The sequence below is a fragment of the Lissotriton helveticus genome, chromosome 1_1 (assembly GCF_964261635.1).
Source record: "Lissotriton helveticus chromosome 1_1, aLisHel1.1, whole genome shotgun sequence".
Taxonomy (NCBI): domain Eukaryota; kingdom Metazoa; phylum Chordata; class Amphibia; order Caudata; family Salamandridae; genus Lissotriton; species Lissotriton helveticus.
This window is the reverse complement of record NC_136057.1, coordinates 1957361879-1957380311: the sequence shown is the minus strand read 5'-3', so window position 1 is coordinate 1957380311 and position 18433 is coordinate 1957361879. Positions and strand designations below refer to the sequence as shown.

At 42.7% G+C, this 18433-nt stretch overlaps 1 protein-coding gene across 2 annotated transcripts in view; it reads right to left on the bottom strand.

Annotated features, from left to right (window-relative positions):
- Nucleotides 1–18433, bottom strand: part of DENND1B (DENN domain containing 1B) — a 1337878-nt gene that overhangs the window by 290947 nt on the left and 1028498 nt on the right. For both annotated transcript variants that reach the window (XM_078644012.1, XM_078644002.1), the window contains one exon: nucleotides 9076–9201. In XM_078644012.1, the coding sequence (XP_078500138.1) occupies nucleotides 9076–9201 (126 nt within the window). The remainder of the gene's footprint in view (nucleotides 1–9075; nucleotides 9202–18433) is intronic.

Genomic DNA, 18433 nt, shown 5'->3' with positions numbered 1-18433 from the left:
ATGTATGTAATAAAAAATAAAAAAATTAAAACACTCACTGATGTGGATGTTTTACAAGTGATGCTTAAAATAAAACAAACCTTTCAGTTGTGTCATGCATTTTACTACACTTTTGTGAAAGACAGAAGAAATTATCACTCAAACAAGTATTCAAATTGTAGGCAGCTACAATGTCATTTATACTCTATCACAGCAACTTCAAAAAGAAGACAGGAAGCAAATTACTAAGAAACTGCTCAAGTTAAGCGCAATGAAAGTAAATAGCCATTTTTTCAAAGATAATTTACAAAAATAAAGTTAAATGGCACAACTTGAAAGAGCTTTGTTACTGAATAGAAATGAACTATTTTTAAGCAGATGTGAACAATGTAGATACGCTTTGTGCAGTCACTCAAAGTGGAGAGAGAGCCAATGGATGAAACAGGCTGGCCCATGCTGAATGCTGTGGTGGATGGAAGCAAAACGTGAATGACAATTCAACAGACGAGTGAATGAAGTCTGTTGACTAAAAGCCCCTCAATGTATTTTGGGGGGAAAACAATAGTCTTGCAAGACAGCTAAAGCGGGCTCAAATTCTGGACCTAAAAAGGCAACTGGTTGTTTGAAACGAAGCGTCTAATGCAATTTCCCTAAAAAGGTAACCTGTTCTGATGTGGCCTGGCGCTGGGTTCCAGATAAATGACAAATCCTCACTTTCCACCAATCAAATAAAAGCTACAGAAGTTTCTGAATTGTATTTTCTATTCTGATGGCAAAGGACAGACACATAGAAAAGGTGGTTCTTGCTGTTCCATGAAGACACTTAGATTAAGTAGCTTTATTTTTTTTAAAACAACACAAAAAAGCGTTGTTGTTTGAAATGTAATAGATCATGTTTTTGTAGAATTCTTTATGGGGAGTAATTATAAATCCTCATAGAGTTTAAGGATAAGGAAGGGATGAGACCTGATGGAGTGGATTAATTCTTTCTACATTTACAGACCCATAAGATACAAACCTTGCAGTTTTAATCATGACAAATGAGTCAGTGCCCTGGCTCTGAAACCTCCATTTCACTTTAGTTTACGGTAAATAAATTGCTTGGTTCATGCTGAGAGCCTCCAGGACATTTTGGCGAAAGAATGCATTGCAATAGTTAGTTCAGAATAAAACAGCGTTTATGTTTCAAACAAATTTCCTCCTTGTTTTCCTACACTGAGAGCCTTACACTACAGCAGGACCAGAGAGCACGAACTTTTATTTTATTTATAAGGAGACCAGTCTCCAAAATAGCAAAAACTAAACTATTTATAAAAAGTCCAAGTTGGTTTCTGTGTATGACAATGCAGAAACGCATTGTGTATAATACGAACAACAGGTACCTAAAATCTGGCATATTCTAATTCTAAAGTCACACTTTCAAATGCAGGCACGTCCAATTAACCCTTTTACCCTTTCAGTGTTAAATTGAGTGCCCTTAATCTGAGTAATCTAGATATTTAGTTTTTTTAATTTATATATTTATGCTACTTAAATTCAAATCTATTATTTTAAGCAACATCCCCCAAGAATGATGAGTACAAAAAGAGGTTATATATTACTTGAGGTGGATGTGCTCAAGCCTGGCTAAAACTCACAGGCTGAACCTGCCACACAGACTTGCTAGCTTTTGAGCCCTCGTTTCACTGGTGTCGTTGTTCGCGGTTTTCAGTGGATGATAGGCTGCCCTATTACCTACTGTGTTCCCCCTTTAAACAGGGGAGTGTGATCTTGCATCAGCAGGCACTGTAGAGATGTGAGGGCTTCCAGTGGTGGCCAGGTATTGTGCTAGAAGATCTAAAAGGGTGAGTGGGCGGAATCCAGGGCTCCTTGCAGCTCCCGTGCTATGGAAGTTATGCACGCACGTTGACCTGTAGCCTCCAGGAGGAAAGATGATTCCCATTAAATTAATAATGCACTTTTTACCATTATTTGAAAATGTGTAGTTGGTTTCAAGTCTAGAGCATTCACCTTACTTTTCCCTGCTGTGTGTCTCACTGCTGCAACACAATGGAAAAGGTATGCCCGGAGCCAAGGTTAAGCAGTCCCTACCGGACTTGAGAAATTTGGAATTAAAATTGCAGAGATTTGTTTTCTCAATTTACTGGTTATTTGTTCCATTTTTTTTCAATTTCTAACTAATATTTAGAGGATCCTGGAGGGCTTAGTTTTATTCCACTGATTCTCATCAAGAGCTCTATGTATTTATAGCCCCTATGCAATCACAATACACTTTAACTGTTGGAAAAGGAGGAGCAGGGGGTATCGCCCAATTAAGGCTGAGCTGCTTTACGGGTTTAAGTGGGCCTCCTTATTAATTTATTATTTGTTTATTGAGTTTTGTATAGCAGAAACCTGACCCGAGGGCATCAGAACGCAACTACCTGAGAAACATTTGGAGTAAATATAGATACATATGACAGTATGTGGCGAGGTATACAAGGACATTACCTTGTATACATTACTGCCAATCCAGGTTTGAGGAAGTTACTGTACACATACTGTACACAAGACTACCAGAGGGGTACATAAAAAAGTACATACTAACAGTAAAACAGCTGCTCTTGGACAGCCAATTGACTATGGATTCGGATTCCTCAGGACAATAGGTACCTGGATACATTTGCTGACAATGGATTGTGTTGCTGGGACCAAAGAACTTTGTTGAGTAACTGTATTGTTCCTATCTTGCTGCGCTGTGTGTGTAAATGTAATTTTGCCTTGTGTTAGAATAGGGGGACATGACTATAAGAAAAATGTGCTAATGAAGAATTTCAGTGGGACGTCTCTCTGGGTTTCTGCCAAAAACTGATATAGTTTCATATGAGAAACAAGCACCATTTGGGTTGTAGGCCTACTGACAAATCAAAGTGGTCTTTTAACACCTTGAATGCTATGGGGATTTTTCCCCTGTGCTGGAATTTGACAGATACCACTTTACATGACGAGCTGGGCTCGTCATGAGCGTGCGAGGAGGCTACTGCATGACGAGCCCAGCTCGTCATGAGCGTCGAAGGGGTTAAACCACTAACACCAAAGAATATTAGTAGCTTAGTCCATTCAGAGAGATTCCTGCTCTTCAATCGAAAATGACATTGCCCCTAGTTGGGTTTTCAGCAGAACCAGTTCCGATAGGACGGCTGACCCAAGGCCCTATATTTATGCAGAAGCTGGAAATTAATATACATCATCGAAAGTACTGCCATAATTTAACAGCAAACAGCCCCATTCACTTCTTACATCTGCCACAATTAGGAGGTCATTATCTTCAAGCTGAGTTATAAATTGTCCAAATAATTCCATAATACTAATTACACGCTGCTTTTAGATATGTTAAAAAATAAGTGTATAACTCAAACCATATATAACACCCAACGGTCATTTTAAATGTTTTTATTGCTTCAAATTCAATTCCTAATCCTAAAAGATTCTCTGCCTCCACCCACTTTTGGGTCAAAGAGTGGCTATTGCCTACTGGTGTGGCGGTCTCAATCCAAACAAATAGTATGTGCCCAGATTAAGCCCCAAATGTTAATCAAGAAGCAATCCTCTCTTGTGAAACGAAAGTAAAATCCAGGGGTAAGGCAAACCTCAAGCGAAGAGTAAATGAGAGGTTGTGCATGTTAGGAAAGCTTTTTGCTGCAAAAAACAATAAACCCCTGAATTCTCGGTCTCCAAATTCCAGTCCCCCCAAATGACAACCCTTTAAATGTATATCCTACCTTTAAAACATTGCTGCTACACAGGAGGTCACTAATAATAAGGGCCCAGAAAAACAATGAAATAAGATTCAACAATTCATTATATGGAACAGAAGGGCTAGGCTCTTTCAATGTGCAGCAATGCGAAACCAACTTATCCAACCTGCCAACCTGTTACAGATCATTACTATTCTCCTATATTCCCACGTAGCAAACAAGGGTCAGCTGCTCAGACTCAAAAATTGTGGGCTTCACAATAATCACCACTGACTACTATTTATTTTGCCTATCAGTATTTGCTCCATCCACTTCACACCATTTACTACTCCTTACTGCCGTAGAGAGTTAGCTCGGCACTAAGCCAACTATTCCCTTCACTTAACATTCCCACTAATGTGAGCAGTCATCCTAGTGCTACCTATCAGTACCAGCTTCTGACACTGTTTACCAGTTCCTTAGGCTCCCCAGCAGTCTCCACCACTCACACAGTTCACAATTGCCAGGTTCAAACACTATCCATCAATTAGATCTTCTCAAGCTGCTCAATGATATCAGCTCATCAGACAGCTGACGTGTTGGCTCTCTACACTGCAAATCAGTGCCAGGTCTTCACACAGAATACGCGTCAGATCCTACCACTTACCAACAGTGATATTTCTGTGCATTTCCCACAAGGTCCCATTTATTACACTACCCAAAGTTGCTTGTTCTGACAAATACGTTGCACAACTATATGCCCATCCAGAATATCCGCTCCACACAATTTGTCTGTTTTATACGTGTCCCTTATAGAAATCTTTTTAGATTAGAGCTTTGAGAGCACAGGCTGCCCATCTCTAGAACTTTCTTTAACACAAACCAGTGCGTTCATAATGATAATCTCAGTAGTACAAATATGATTTTTTTTAAACAAAGTGATGGTGAACATGGCTTCAGCACTTGATCAAATATCACGTCTCCTCACTGTGCCTCAAATTATACTCGGTCATATTAAAATGTGTGTAAACGTATAATTCAAAAAGCATGTAAAAATTTGAAATCCAGGCGTCGTAGCACAACCGGGGGGGCACTCGGCCACCCGGTTGGGACCCCAATGATGAAGCATGACACCAACCAGGTTGCTGTGTGAGGGGTCTTTTAAGTACACCCAACGGGTCCATATACTTACCACATCTAGTGATTGTAACACATACTCTTAGTGGGTTCGCCCACATTGTTTAAGTCTAGCATTACATTGGGGATTAGGATGTAACCCCTTTTTCTCTTGTTCTCTCCTTGTTTCCCCAATGATATTTGCTTAGCATGGATCCAGACACATAGGCAGCGGTGCAGTTTATGTGAAACAAACAACTGAGTCATATTTGGTTAGGCAACGAGTTAAATAAAGCAACAAGAGATACCAGAGATTAGTCTTTTGGGGTAGATGCTGAATTGGTGAGTTTTCGTATTTTTGGGACATTTAGGAAGTCAGAAATGAGCGAGTTTCCGAAGTAAATAGTTCCATAAGCCTTGTGGGAAAGTCTCAATGTTCAGGTCAAACACAGGTTCATAGCCTGAAAACAAGCCTGGAGAGATGCTTGCGTCCTAGTGCCTTTAAAGTTGAAGGAGGATTTCTACAGTTTAGAATGAAAATAGGTTGCTTTCTTTTTTATTCAACATTATAATATATGCATTGTATTACCAATCATTTTAATTGAGATGTTAATTACATAGAATTCTAACACTAGATTTTACCTAGGAAGCATTAATAAAGTGTGACTTTACTGACAAAAAACTAATTCATCCTTTATATAATTTAGCGAATTTATTCTTTCAAGAGATGAACTTTGCATGAGCACAGCAATGTAAATCCAGCATCATTTAGCTTTGTCCTTAATGAAATAAAGCTGTGTAACTTCTTTAATAAATACTGAATGCCTCTTTTGTATTTGTGTTCATAGCGCCAAGGTGTCTTTACACCTAGATATATTCAGTGTTTTTGTTAAAGAGGATATGCATTATTTTGTTCCAGTGTGGCATATTAAGTTAGTTTTTCATGTGAAAACAGTCTGTGAAAGAAATGTGCTCAGTGACTCATATTTTGATTTTTTAAATAAAAGACGTTTAAAAAAATAGATACCAAGAGTTAGATTTAGAGGCTCAATAACTCCCCATTAACAACTGACAGTAAGCAATGAAATGTAACCACCCCATTCAATCAAGCACCTCTTTATCCAGCCTCTCAGTCAAGGATGTGAATCTGGAAGTTCTTCAGCACTGTCACTCATTTCTAATTCTTTACTTCCATTGGTAAAGATGATATCCTAACTTGTATTTTCCCTCTGCCTCAGTTCGAGATCACTAATCTTGTTTAATTTGAAGTCAAGCGTTTGAATATCTCTCACTTGTTAAAGGAGGCAGCTTCTTCGGATACAAACTCCCTCTACAATGACTGCCTATCACTTTCACTTCTGGATGAATCTGAAGTCTTTAGTTCTTTGGAGGATGGCGTTCACCATAACAAAAAATTTACACCAATTGAAACAAGGTTTGTAAACGATGTTTAGAGCACACGATTAAGTCAGACAATATTTCTGTGTACACTTTTCTGACATGCAACCCTCTAATACTTCTATTTTGTTTAACAGTTATATGTGATTCCTCCTTGTATTGCAAAATTGTCACAGCCTTTTATTGTAATCTAATGTAGAAAATCTCCAAGCATATCTAAATGTTAGTGTTTCCCATTAATTCTTCTCAGAGATCTTGAAAGCCTTAAGGGGGCAAGAAAAATTAGATATGATGAGTGGACTTAAATGTAATGACTCCAAATTAACCATTATTCTGTAAGTCTCACGTGCCAGTGCAAATACTTCCCTTCTTCATTCACCAAATTATCAAGAACTATGCTCCTAACTTCATTACTACCATGGTCAACCATTGGTGCAGCCAGCACTCTCATTAACTCACAGTTACACTTAAAACTACCTTTTTTTGAGAGAGGCTTAACAGTAGGTTGGTTAGCCAGCAAAAGTTTCAAAATCATATCTCAGACATTCTCAGACGTTTTCAGTGACTCCTCTATCGAGGTTTAGTACAATGCAATATCCTCAACCACACTCATCAGTGCATAGTTATTACATTTTAAGACCCAAATTACACCTCCCAGATTTCCTTTAGAAACCATTGATCTATTCACCATCAAAATGTTTCCGTAGCCAACTCTACATCTGTTGGTCAATTTCTCTTTTAATATCATAAAGCTGCAGAATAATCTCCAATTCACCATCAAAAAGAAGCCCTTAAAAGTCTCGCTGTAGCTATGCGTGTCTGAGCCTGGTCATATTCTTTGGGTGTGTTCTCTATCCTTCTGCCCCATGCATTGTCCCTCTTCACTTCTCTCTTCAGTGTCATCTAGACGTTTCAATCCATGGAGTGGCTCAATAAATTCAGTAAAGATCCTAATGTCCTCCTCTTTGTATGCAATCCTGTAGGAGTTAAATGCAAACATTCTCTATCTACACATACAGTTAAAATGGCAAATGCCGATTTTTGTATAAATCAAGATGCAGTCTATTATAAAAGGTTTATTCCATGCACTGTTAAAAATATTCACTTCGGCATGTTCCCTATCCAAATAGAGGTGCTATGTTTCATAATTAACAGTTTCAAGGCAATATCAAACGTCATACTTTTACTTTGTCCAAATAGTTTAAATCATCAAAATTGATTTTCATTCTAAGTTCAAAGACATTTTGTCACCATAATAAATGTGTTCCCAGGATGATCATGCTTTATGTCAAGCTATGGTACCCCTTATAAAACATGGGGTCAATAATGATGCATTTGTTATCACTAGATGTACCAATTCAAGAACCACTCATTGATTTCACAGATATCCAAGTATACAATTTGTGTGAAAGGGTAGAGTCTGTTCACTTTGCCCGGCCCCAAAAAGCTGAAAACATACGCTTGTGTAATGGGTGGTTGCCCCAACATTCTTCCCAGAAGTAAAGTTGAGTGCAAAATTATACACTCACTGACCCATTTTACACTAAAGACAATGAGTCTATGAATCACAAAGTGTATCAGGTTTCCAGTTCTTCAAACACACCACAAATCACTTGGCGGCATTGGGTACCGCTAGAAGCACACATGATCCTCTGTCAACATCAGATTAATAACATTGCTATCACCCATACAAGGAGTACACACAGAATGCAACAGCATCAAAACCTGCCAGTTGTATTCTCATATTGAGCAATATCTGTTGTTGTAAAAGTTTCACGTCAATGTCATCATTGATCAGAAGCACAATTGATAAGGTAATAGTCCATATGAAGGCCCATAGCCCTGCCAAAAGTCAGTTTGGATAATTGATCATGAATGAGTGATACAGCACGCCCGTGCATCCTGCTTATTTATGAACCACCAATCAGGATAACCCGATTTAGACTTCCCAGAAATAAAAGATCATGCTCTTATCCATCTTATGTTCCAATACCACCCCCACTAATTTATTAGGAGTTCCTTATTTTTGTGAAATTCAAATGAAGCACACCAATAAATGCCTCTGATCGGGATAAGCAAAAAGACTGGGGAGCACTGTCAGCTGTGTGGTTCTCACGTGCCAGGCCAAGCCAGAATGAGGACTGGCGAAGCCAGGATGCTTTGAAAGCATCTCCAGGTTCACAACAACTAGCCAAGTGATGTATGAAACTTTCTACAGCAGCATCTTTCTTAGCACTTGCCCCCCGTGAAAGCCTCGGCTTTCTATCCGTGGGCTCAAAGATATAATAAACCTTTCCATTTCATGTTCAGAAACATGAATCCTAAAAAATCACAATTCTGTGCATTGCGTTCAGTTCGGCTCCTTCAAAGGATAGAGACACTAAGTTACAGACCTGAAGCACTTGTAAGTGCCCCTTCTTGACACATTTGATGGGGATATTTGTCTTTTTTTTTTTTAAACTAATGAGACTGGTACATATCTTGATCTTGCTCTCTAAATTAAGTCCCCCGCTGAGATTATTTTGTCAAGAGACACTTTGGCCTATTACTTACAACCATTCACTGTGCAAAACACACAAAAGAGAAATCTAGCTTTATACAATTTTACTCACAAACAAGGAACTGGGTAAATACATTCCCATTGTGGGCTCATGTTTAACAGAGAAGAAATGCAGGATACGTGTTTAACGCTATGTTCTTGGTTGGTTCCTGGACGACTCAAAATGTCTTTTGGAAGGGACATTTTTCAGTTAACAAATCATATCGTGAATGCACACATTATTTTCCATCACTGACAACTGGAAGTTGAATTACATACATAGTTGCTGGGAACAAAATGGACCACGTGAAATAATGAAAAGCTTACAGGTTTGTATCTGAGCGCATCTCTGTAGGAGCCAAAGAGTGCCGCTTGCGCTCGAAGGAAGGCCCGAGCGACTCCGTCTCCGGTAGCTGTCGACTGCTTCTTCAGCTTACTTTTCAAGGCCGAGACCTGCATGACAAAGAACCGTTAAATTAACACCTTGGAAATTGGTGCAGAGAGGTATGAACTCAATCGGCAGGCTGCAACCGCGCTGTCGGCAGGTCAGCGGCGGGCGCGTTCGCCATCTTGAGAGCTCATCTCTGGCGCCGCACGGAGCACCTGCTGCCCTGCTAATTGAAATGGAAGCGGGGGTTGGCGAGACAGTGCTAATGCAAATTGGTTTATGCTTGCTTTCTCCCCATACCGCTTAATATAAATAAGCGTTAATTATTTTACAGATAAACTGATGGTGGGGACTTTAGGGCCGATCTACAGTATTGACGTTTGTCTACTGCTCAAAATGCATTCAAAGAGAGCATCAACTATGGGGCCCTTTGTTCAGGCCCTGTCAGAATCACTTGCATACCCTGATAACTCCCCTTAACAGCATGACCTTTGAGCATCACATGATCCTTGAGACAATCACAGTGAGGAGGAAGGAGCAGCTGACCAGTGGCATAGCTTTACAATTAGACCAAGAAATAATTCTGCATTATCAATATAATCACAGGAGGACTCGCACTGCGTCTGTAATGGAAACCATGGCACGTTGTGCTGAGGGACCCCTAAATAGCAGGCAGCGCTAAGCGGATATACTAATGGCTGACTGCGCGCCACTCATGCTAAGGGCAGAACCAGGGGTGTTACCAAGACCCCTGCAGTGCAGAGGGGTCCCAATCAGTTCAAGGAAACCCTCAAGCTATATGGGAGACTTGGGGGCCCGTCACATTCTGCAGAGGGGACCATTATTTTCCGTTTCGCCACTGAGCAGAACATCCAAGGAGAAAAGTGCATAGTATTGCTATACAGCACATGTAGTGAGAAGAGAGGCTTTGGGCTTTTTCTCTAATCTGATTTTAATGTGGCAAGCCAATATCAATTGTGCCTTAAAAACAATGGCTATAGGATGGGTTAAAACATATGTACTTGAGTCGTTCACATATGCACATTTAATGGAAATGCCTAAGTATGTTAAAGGGAAAACATCCATTACAACTCATGCATTATAATGTAATGCATTTACAACACAACTATTACACCAAATGTGTCATTAAAACACATGCTATTACAACGCATGTCATTACAAAGAATTTGCCATTACAGCGCATGCTAATATATCGTGTTTTAAGGTAAGTGTTTACGTAAGTACTAACACAGAGCTATCAAACAAGTCTGCACACACTCAACATCAATACTGAGTGAGAGGATAATTAAACAGAAGCCATCCCTTTTTTTTTCAAAACTGGCAGGTATTGTCTTACCAAATACAAAAACTGTGCATGATTTTGGGAGCACATTAGACAGGCCCCTGAAAGGGTCCCCTTTCTAGTGCAGCTTATCACTGGTCTGTATACTTTGAAAGGTGAGCTGTAATTTCTTTCTAGCACCGAGCTGTTCTCTGCAGTCATGGCAGCGCCTATTGATGAAGATTATAATTGAAGTGTCAAGCTAATTAACAACTAAACTTTGAATAATGCTAACGAGAACAGAACATGGCATCAGAGAAAAGACCAGCTCTACAGGTGATCAACCTTCACAGTTGTGACATTTTCCAGTGTAAAGTCACAGCTACTGTGATCTGATCAAAGCGCGAGATCCCCATTGGGTCCAATTAGGACCGTAGTTTTGAAAAAAAAAGATTGAGTTATGATGTTCATAATCTATGCAGCAAGGCCTTTACAGTATAGGCCTTTTCCCCAAAGCTGTGATCTTTTCAATTTATATCCAAGCGCCATAGATCCAAATGAACCTTTACAGGCAGTCGTTTAGACCTCACAGCACATGCACCGAGGCTCATTTGAGCTGCTGCAGCTCCGGCCAATGAGCAATTATGGTGTCAAATAATTCAGATTTTGTGCACGTGGTATGTTGTAGAACACGCGGTCTATCCTGCAGGCAGTGCACGTGAACGTGTTTAATCTTGACAAGAATTGTGCATGCTTAAAAAAGAAACAACACAAAACAAGCATATCCACTGGTATAATTTAATTGACACGGTTCAAGAGCGAGAGTGCTTTTATGGCTGAGATTTTAACAGATCTGAATTCTAAACTTGTTTTTCTGATTTGAACAAATGTGTGATCTTGAGCAAAGCACATCCTATCACTGATTCGATCCCGTTACATGCCAGAATTTATTTGCAGCCCTCAAACGTAGGATACATCGGCAGTAATCAATATTTTTAAAAACCTAGCATTTTCATCTGAACACCGTTGAGCCATGAGTGCTTGTTACACCAGTGCATGATCACAGAGATGTTGACGTGTACATCAAGGGTTTAGCCATCAATGGTGCAGCACGTGCGCCAGTACCAGGGCCCAGATGAGGGAAGCACTGAACTTTGATTATCACTGGATTTTACTACGGAGACAACAGTGATTGGCGGGATGCCGTATTTTCATTGCATGCAACAGGCCCATGGCATCCTTGCTCCATCACACAGGACGTTGAAGTCTACCTGTATAGCACACGTATGACATTCTGGTCAATGAATGTCTAATTCGATTTTATGACAATACCTAACCACATTAGACACCTCTGTCTCCCTCCAATTAACACCATGAATAAAGCATGGTTGCAGTGCAATAATAAAGGAAAATCCACAACAACCTCAAAAGATTTAAAAAAAGACCAAACCAAAAGATACAGTATTAAATCAAGACCATACAACACCCATCTAGCTAGACCAGGCCACTATGTCAGCAGGCGTTCCCAATTCATGGCTTTTAGCTTGATCAACTGGAGTAAGACCGCAAACAACTCCGGTTACATCAGCAGACTATACGAGCAGAAAAAAGGCAATGGAGAGAATTCTTGAATTAATAAATACTCTGGACCGCAAAGCGCCCTATCTTATTTTAGACAGGAGCAACCTTCTAAAAATCAACCTTTGTCCTGCTCCACAATGAGCTGTCCATCCTTAACAGCCAGGTCAGGTCACCTTGGACCTTAACTATACTATAAATGAAAGCATCCACAGTCCAAACTTGCAAGGCCAGTCCACAATTCTTGGCTGAGGCCACAGCCCTTGTGAAAGTGAAAGCCATGGTTGGTTCACATTCACATAGTGGAGAAGTGTGGCTCAATGGTTAGAGCGGCAGACCCTGATGCAGAGGTCTAGCCCGGAACCAGGGTTCAATTCCCCGCCTCGGCGGGTCTTGAGCTAAAAAATTCCACGGACCTGATAATTCTCGCCTCGGTGCCTATTCCAATCATGGAGTCCCACTCTGCAACTCTGGGCAATAGCTTGCTTAATCTGTACAACGGCCCCCACAACGCTAAGGATGCCTGGCCTCCACCTTGGGGGTGCCCAGGAGTGGACACCTCACAGGGAAAGCCAGGATGGGTTCCACAGCGGTATTCGTACAAGCGCCTTGAGACCCTTGCGGGTGAGTAGTGCGCTATACAAGTATCAATTTACATTTACAATTTACATATAAACAGGCAAAGTGCATAAATGGCAATTCCACAGCGCTCTTCGCCTGGTGTGAAATTACCAGCTCACAGCAGTTTGGAGATGTCAGGTAACTTAGGATTTCTGGCTGTAAAACCAACTTGTTCTCTAGCAGGACTGCTGAGTTGATTTGCACAGCCTTAGCCCAATTTTGCCAGCAGACAAACCCAAACAAGCATTGGCATAGCTAATAGGTCTCGCATTTGGGACCTTATAAGTGTTTAGACAGAGCTATTGGCTTTGTTAATGTCTTTAAGCTGGGTTGTAGAGCATTGTGAATGTTGTGCAGCATGTTGAAAAGTTATAATGAAAAAAGTGTTATAACCATTTCGGTCACCCTTTATATAACCAAGAAAACATTATATACACCTGAACGACCCTAAGAAAAACAGAATTAACACAAAAAAAGTGTTCTAGTATTTTTGTACATGCAATGCTGGCAACTTTTCCCAGCATGTTCTAATGCTTACTTGTTTAGTTTTTTTTGTTATGGGGGGGAAGGGGGTACATAAACAACAGGAGGGGATAGGTTGGAAATAGTACCTTAATTACAATAGGAGCAGTGGAGGGACACTACGGGAGAATCAACAAATGCCAGATTCCAAGGGCAGACTGAGGTGGTGCGGAGTGATGCTGAGGTAGTGGGGAGCTAGGGCGGAGGTGATGCTCAGGTGTCCCTGAATGATACTGAGGTGATGCTGAAGTGGTGGTGTGCTGGTTCGGAGTTAATGCTCAGATGATGCTGAATGATACTTAGATGGTACTGAGTGATGCTGAGGTGGTACTGAGTGATGCTGAGGTGGTGCTGAGTGATGCTGTGGTGATGAGTCACACTGAGGTGGTGGAGCTGAACTGGCGCCCAGGTGGTGCTAAGTGATGCTGGGTTAGTTCTGTGATGAGGTGGTGCTGCACTGATGCTGAAATGGTGCTGCGTTGGTTCTGAATTGCTGCTGAGGTGGGGCTGCGCAGGTGCTGAGGTGGGGCTGCGCTGGTGGTTGTGAACTAATGTGGAGATGGTGTTGCGCTAATGCTGAGATGGTGCTGTGCTGATAACGAGGTGCTGCACTGCAGCTGAGGTAGTGCGGCGCTGATGCTGAGTTGGTGCTGCACGTTCTGCACTGGTCGTGGTGGTGCACTGATAAGGAGGTGGTACTGTGCTGATGCTAAGATGGTGCTGTGCTGATGCATTGCTCAGGTGGTGCTGTGGTGGTGCTCAGGTGGTGCTGAGTGATGCTGAAGTACTGCTGAGTGACGCTGTGGTGGTGCAGAGTGATGCTGTGGTGGTAGTAAATGATACTCAGGTGGTGCGGAGTGATGCGGAGGTGGTGCTGAGTGATACTTTGGTGGAGCGGTGCTGGTGTTCAAGTGGTGCTTAGTAATGCAGAGCTGGTGTTGAGGTTATGCTGCACTGGTGCTAAGGTGGTGCTGTGCTGATTCCGTGGTGGGGCTGAGTTGGTGCTGCATTGATGCTATGCTGATGCTGGGGTGGTGCTGCACTGGTGCTGAAGTGGCACCGAGTGATACTGCGGTGGTGGTGTGCTTGTGCAAGATGGTGCTCAGGTGGTGCTGAGTGATACTGAGGTGGTGCCGAGTGATATTGAGGTGGTGGTGTGCTTGTGCAAGGCGGTGCTAAGGTGGTGCTGAGTAATATTGAGGTGGTGGTGTGCTGGTGTTCAGGTGGTGCTGAGTAATACTGAGGTGGTGCTGAGTAATGCTCAGGTGGTGCTGGGTGGTGCTGAGTGATGCTGAGGTGGTGCTGAGTGATGCTGAGGTGGTGTTGAGTGATGCTGAGGTGGTGCTGAGTGATGTTGAGGTGGTGCTGAGTGATGTTGAGGTGGTACTGAGTGATGCTGAGGTGGTGCTGAGTGATGCGTTGGTGATATTCAGGTGATGCTGCACTGGTAATGCGTTGGTGCTGAGTTGCAGCTGAGGTGGTGCTGTGCTGATGCTGAGGTGGTGCTGTGCTGATGCTGTGGTGGGGCTGGGCAGGTGCTGAATTGGTGCTGTGAAGGAGGTGGTGCACTGATGCGGAGGTAGTGCTGTGCTGAAGTAGTGGCGTTGAGCGATGCTTAGGTAATCCTGCACAGGTGCTGAGGTGGTGCTGAGTGATACTGTGGTGGCACTGAGTGATGCTGTGCTGGTGCTATGCTGATGCTAAGGTGGTGGTGCTGAGCTGATGCTGAGGTAGTGCGGTGGTGCTGCGCTGGTGCAGAGGTGGTGTTGAGGTGGTGTGCTGGTGCGGAGGTGAACTGTGCTGGTGCTACACTTGGGCAGAGTGATGCTGAAGTGGTGCTGTGCTTCTGTTGGTGTTGTTGGAGTGCAGTTGCGAGCAGTGGCTTTGCGTAGATGACTTGCTTGAAGGCAACTCTGCTCATAAAAAACTGTGTAACTATGCAAAGAAGTGCTTTTCTTCTAGGATATACCATCCATAGCTTAACAAAAAAGTGAATGTAATGAAAAAGTCATTCACACAATGGAAAGTGTTTTACTTTTCAAAGTCAAAAAAATGTTTGCCTTTGGAGCACTCCCGAAATACTTAAACATGTATGTTCTCCCTTTTATGGTTATCTGGCATCACAGCTACGCTGCTCTCTTACCTTGCACTATGAAAAGGGTAAGTGTTCAATCCAGCAAATGGCAGAGAACAGTTCATTTGTTGGAGAAGGGAGATCTTATTAGACATGTCTAACACTGTCATTTTATATATGCAGATTAAATTTGGTTCATGCATAAAGTATAAGCATTTTGATCTATATGTCACTGAGTAGTGTCCTAGCGCATCATGTGTCGCACAAAAATTGCTAAAACTTTTTATACCATTGTAAATGTTGCTTTGGGTGTGTTTAGAATGAACTTTGTTTTTTGCAGGGAAACACAACGTTTTAGTTTGATCCTTTACATCTTGGCAACAGCCACCCAGTAATTCTTTCTCTATCGAGTAACAATAAAGAACAGCAAAAGTGGCTTGCTTTCCACAGCCAATAATGTAGCAGGTTAGGAAGTAGGTTTTAGTCCCGGTGGGAAGCTTCACAACCAGTGATTATAAAGCAGTCCACACAATGTTTATGTACCAAAAAAACACACATATGCAGGTCATGGTGGGGAGAGCAATCTTTCCAGCTATGCTAATTTTCTCTTTCATATAGCTTAGCTATCTTTCTAAACACAACTACGAAGTAATCAATCGGCCGTCACTCCAAACATCTTGACAGACCTTTCTTGTTTTAAAAACAAGCATTGAAAATGCAATAGGTCTCGCCTTTGATTACGTTAAAGCCATTTGCTTTGCTATACAATACCATCAGCAAAGCAAATGGCTGTAAGTTAATCAAAGGTGAGACCTATTGTATTTTAAATGCTTGTTTGGCTCTGTCTTGCACATTTAGTCATGCATTCTGAGAAGGAAGAGGTATAGGACAACACTCTGTTCTTGCATGCTTTCACTGTGCAGTTTGGTAGTAATGCTGGGTGGCTGCACAGCAGTTCACCTAATGTGCGTTTGTTGTGTAAACAACCGAGCCATATAATTTATGCTGTCAATCAGTAGAACGAGAGGTCAACAGGATACTGCAGTGTTTCCAACCTCAGTGGCACCCGTACCTTTAGTACCAGCCTGTGTTGCTGTGTGCTTGCTTTTCACGTCTGTGTTTCCATCAGTGATACATATCTATAGCCTGTGCCCGAGTACCTATATCTATATCATCGGTTATTTACTGTAAGTGATATAAATAGGGTCTCTGATCTCCTTTCAGGAACAGTTTTTTGACTTATACTAAATCCAAGGGTGAGATAAGAAGGAGGAGGGAAGGGCTTGGGGTTGTGAGAAAGAGGAAGCGAAAGAGCTTTGTTGTGCAATGCTGTGTTCCATCCTGTATTAAGTAGAAGTGAGTCTGCCTGCTTCTATGAATGTGAATTCGGTTTTGAATGCATTCTTGTCTTGTTGATCTCTGTGAACGAGCATCCCGAGTGGTGTGTGGTGCTGCTGACTGTATGCACTCAGACTGCATGCATTGAAATGTTCACAATCAAGTCTACAACCTCAGGGGCACCTAAACCCTCAATTTAACTTCAGTAACTATCATTTATATAAATTATGCTCAAGAAGACAGAGTAAGACGATAACGTACATGGAAAGCAGAATGAGTTGAGAGGTGGGTCGAATCCAGCTGTTCAGCAGTCCTCAGTGACTCCCCCACTGTCACATGACTCCAGCAGACTGCCAACCCCAAGAGCTCTCCCCTTTCATGTCCTGACGTCCTGGATCAGCTTACCAGAAATCAGTTCATGACAAAGTGATACTAGGATCAGGTCTAGGGCAGCTTCAGCTTGCCAAATCAATCTATGTCTATCAAACTATCGACCCATCTCCTTATTACCATTCCCGGCGAAAATCGCTGAACGATGGGTCAGTTCTTGTCTTTCCAATCACTTAGAAAAGAACAACCTTTTAGACGATCACCAATTCGGATTCCGTCCCGCACACGGCACCGAAACGGCGGTCCTGACAGCCATGGAGGACCTTCGCGTGCGGGCAGACAGGGGCCAGCCTGTAGCACTGGTACTGCTGGACCTGTCTGCCGCATTCGATACGGTCAACCATGGTACGCTGCTGCGGAGACTAGGGGAGGCAGGGGTGGACGGCACAGCGCTGCTCTGGTTCCACTCCTATCTGTGGAACAGGAGACAAGCGGTCTCCCTCCCTCCATTCCAATCCTCCTTCACATCGGTACCTCAGGGAGTTCCGCAGGGCTCCTCCATCAGCCCCATTCTTTTCAACGTGTACCTGTGCCCGTTGATCAGGTTAATTAAGTCCTTTGGGATAAAAACGGTCAACTATGCTGATGACACGCAGCTCATCCTCTCTTGGGAAGGAGTAGATTCCACTCCTCTTATCTCCTTCCATGACTGTTTAAGAGAGACGGCTGGGTGGCTTCACAGAAACTCCCTCCAATTTAACGCCTCCAAAACAGAGGTTTTGTTCTGTGCCGGCACTGGGTCACCCCGCCAGTTTCCAAGTGACTTCTGGCCTCCAGACACGATAGTTAAACCTCTACCACTTTCCTCGGTTCGCAATCTGGGAGCCATGCTCAATAATAAGTTGAGTTTGGAAACCCAGGTGGCAAAAACAGTAGGGATCTGTACTGCCTTGTTACGCTCCCTGCGTAAAATCATGCCACTCCTCCCGGCACAGGCTCGGGCGTCAATAGTCAGGTGTACAATACTTAGTCGCCTTGACTATTGTAACGCCCTGCTCCTCGAATCTCCAGTCACGCTGGTGGACCGACTCCAAAGAATTCAATCTGCCGCCGCCAAGCTGGCTCTTGGATGGACGAGAAGGTCTTCGGCCTCTGCGGCCTTGGCCGAGCTACATTGGCTCCCCCTAAAGCAGCGTGTGGCATTCAAGTCCCTCTGCATTGTCTTTAAGGCTCTGCATGGACTTGGGCCCAAACCTCTGCAAGCTTTGTTTCGGTGGTACACCCCCACTAGAGACTTACGATCTTCATCTGCTCGCCTGGTAATAGTGCCCAGATTCTACAAAGCCAGAACAGGGGGCAGGTCCTTCAGGGTCGCAGCGGCCAAGTTATGGAACAGTCTGCCCCCGGATATCGCCAGATCCCTCATCTTCTTCCATTTAGGAAGCGTATTAAGACCTGGCTATTCCCCTAAAAATTTTCGGCTTGCCTGCACAGACACCTCGGCATTCGTCATTCTTTATTCTTTTCCTTCTGTAGAGTATTCGCTAGCGCC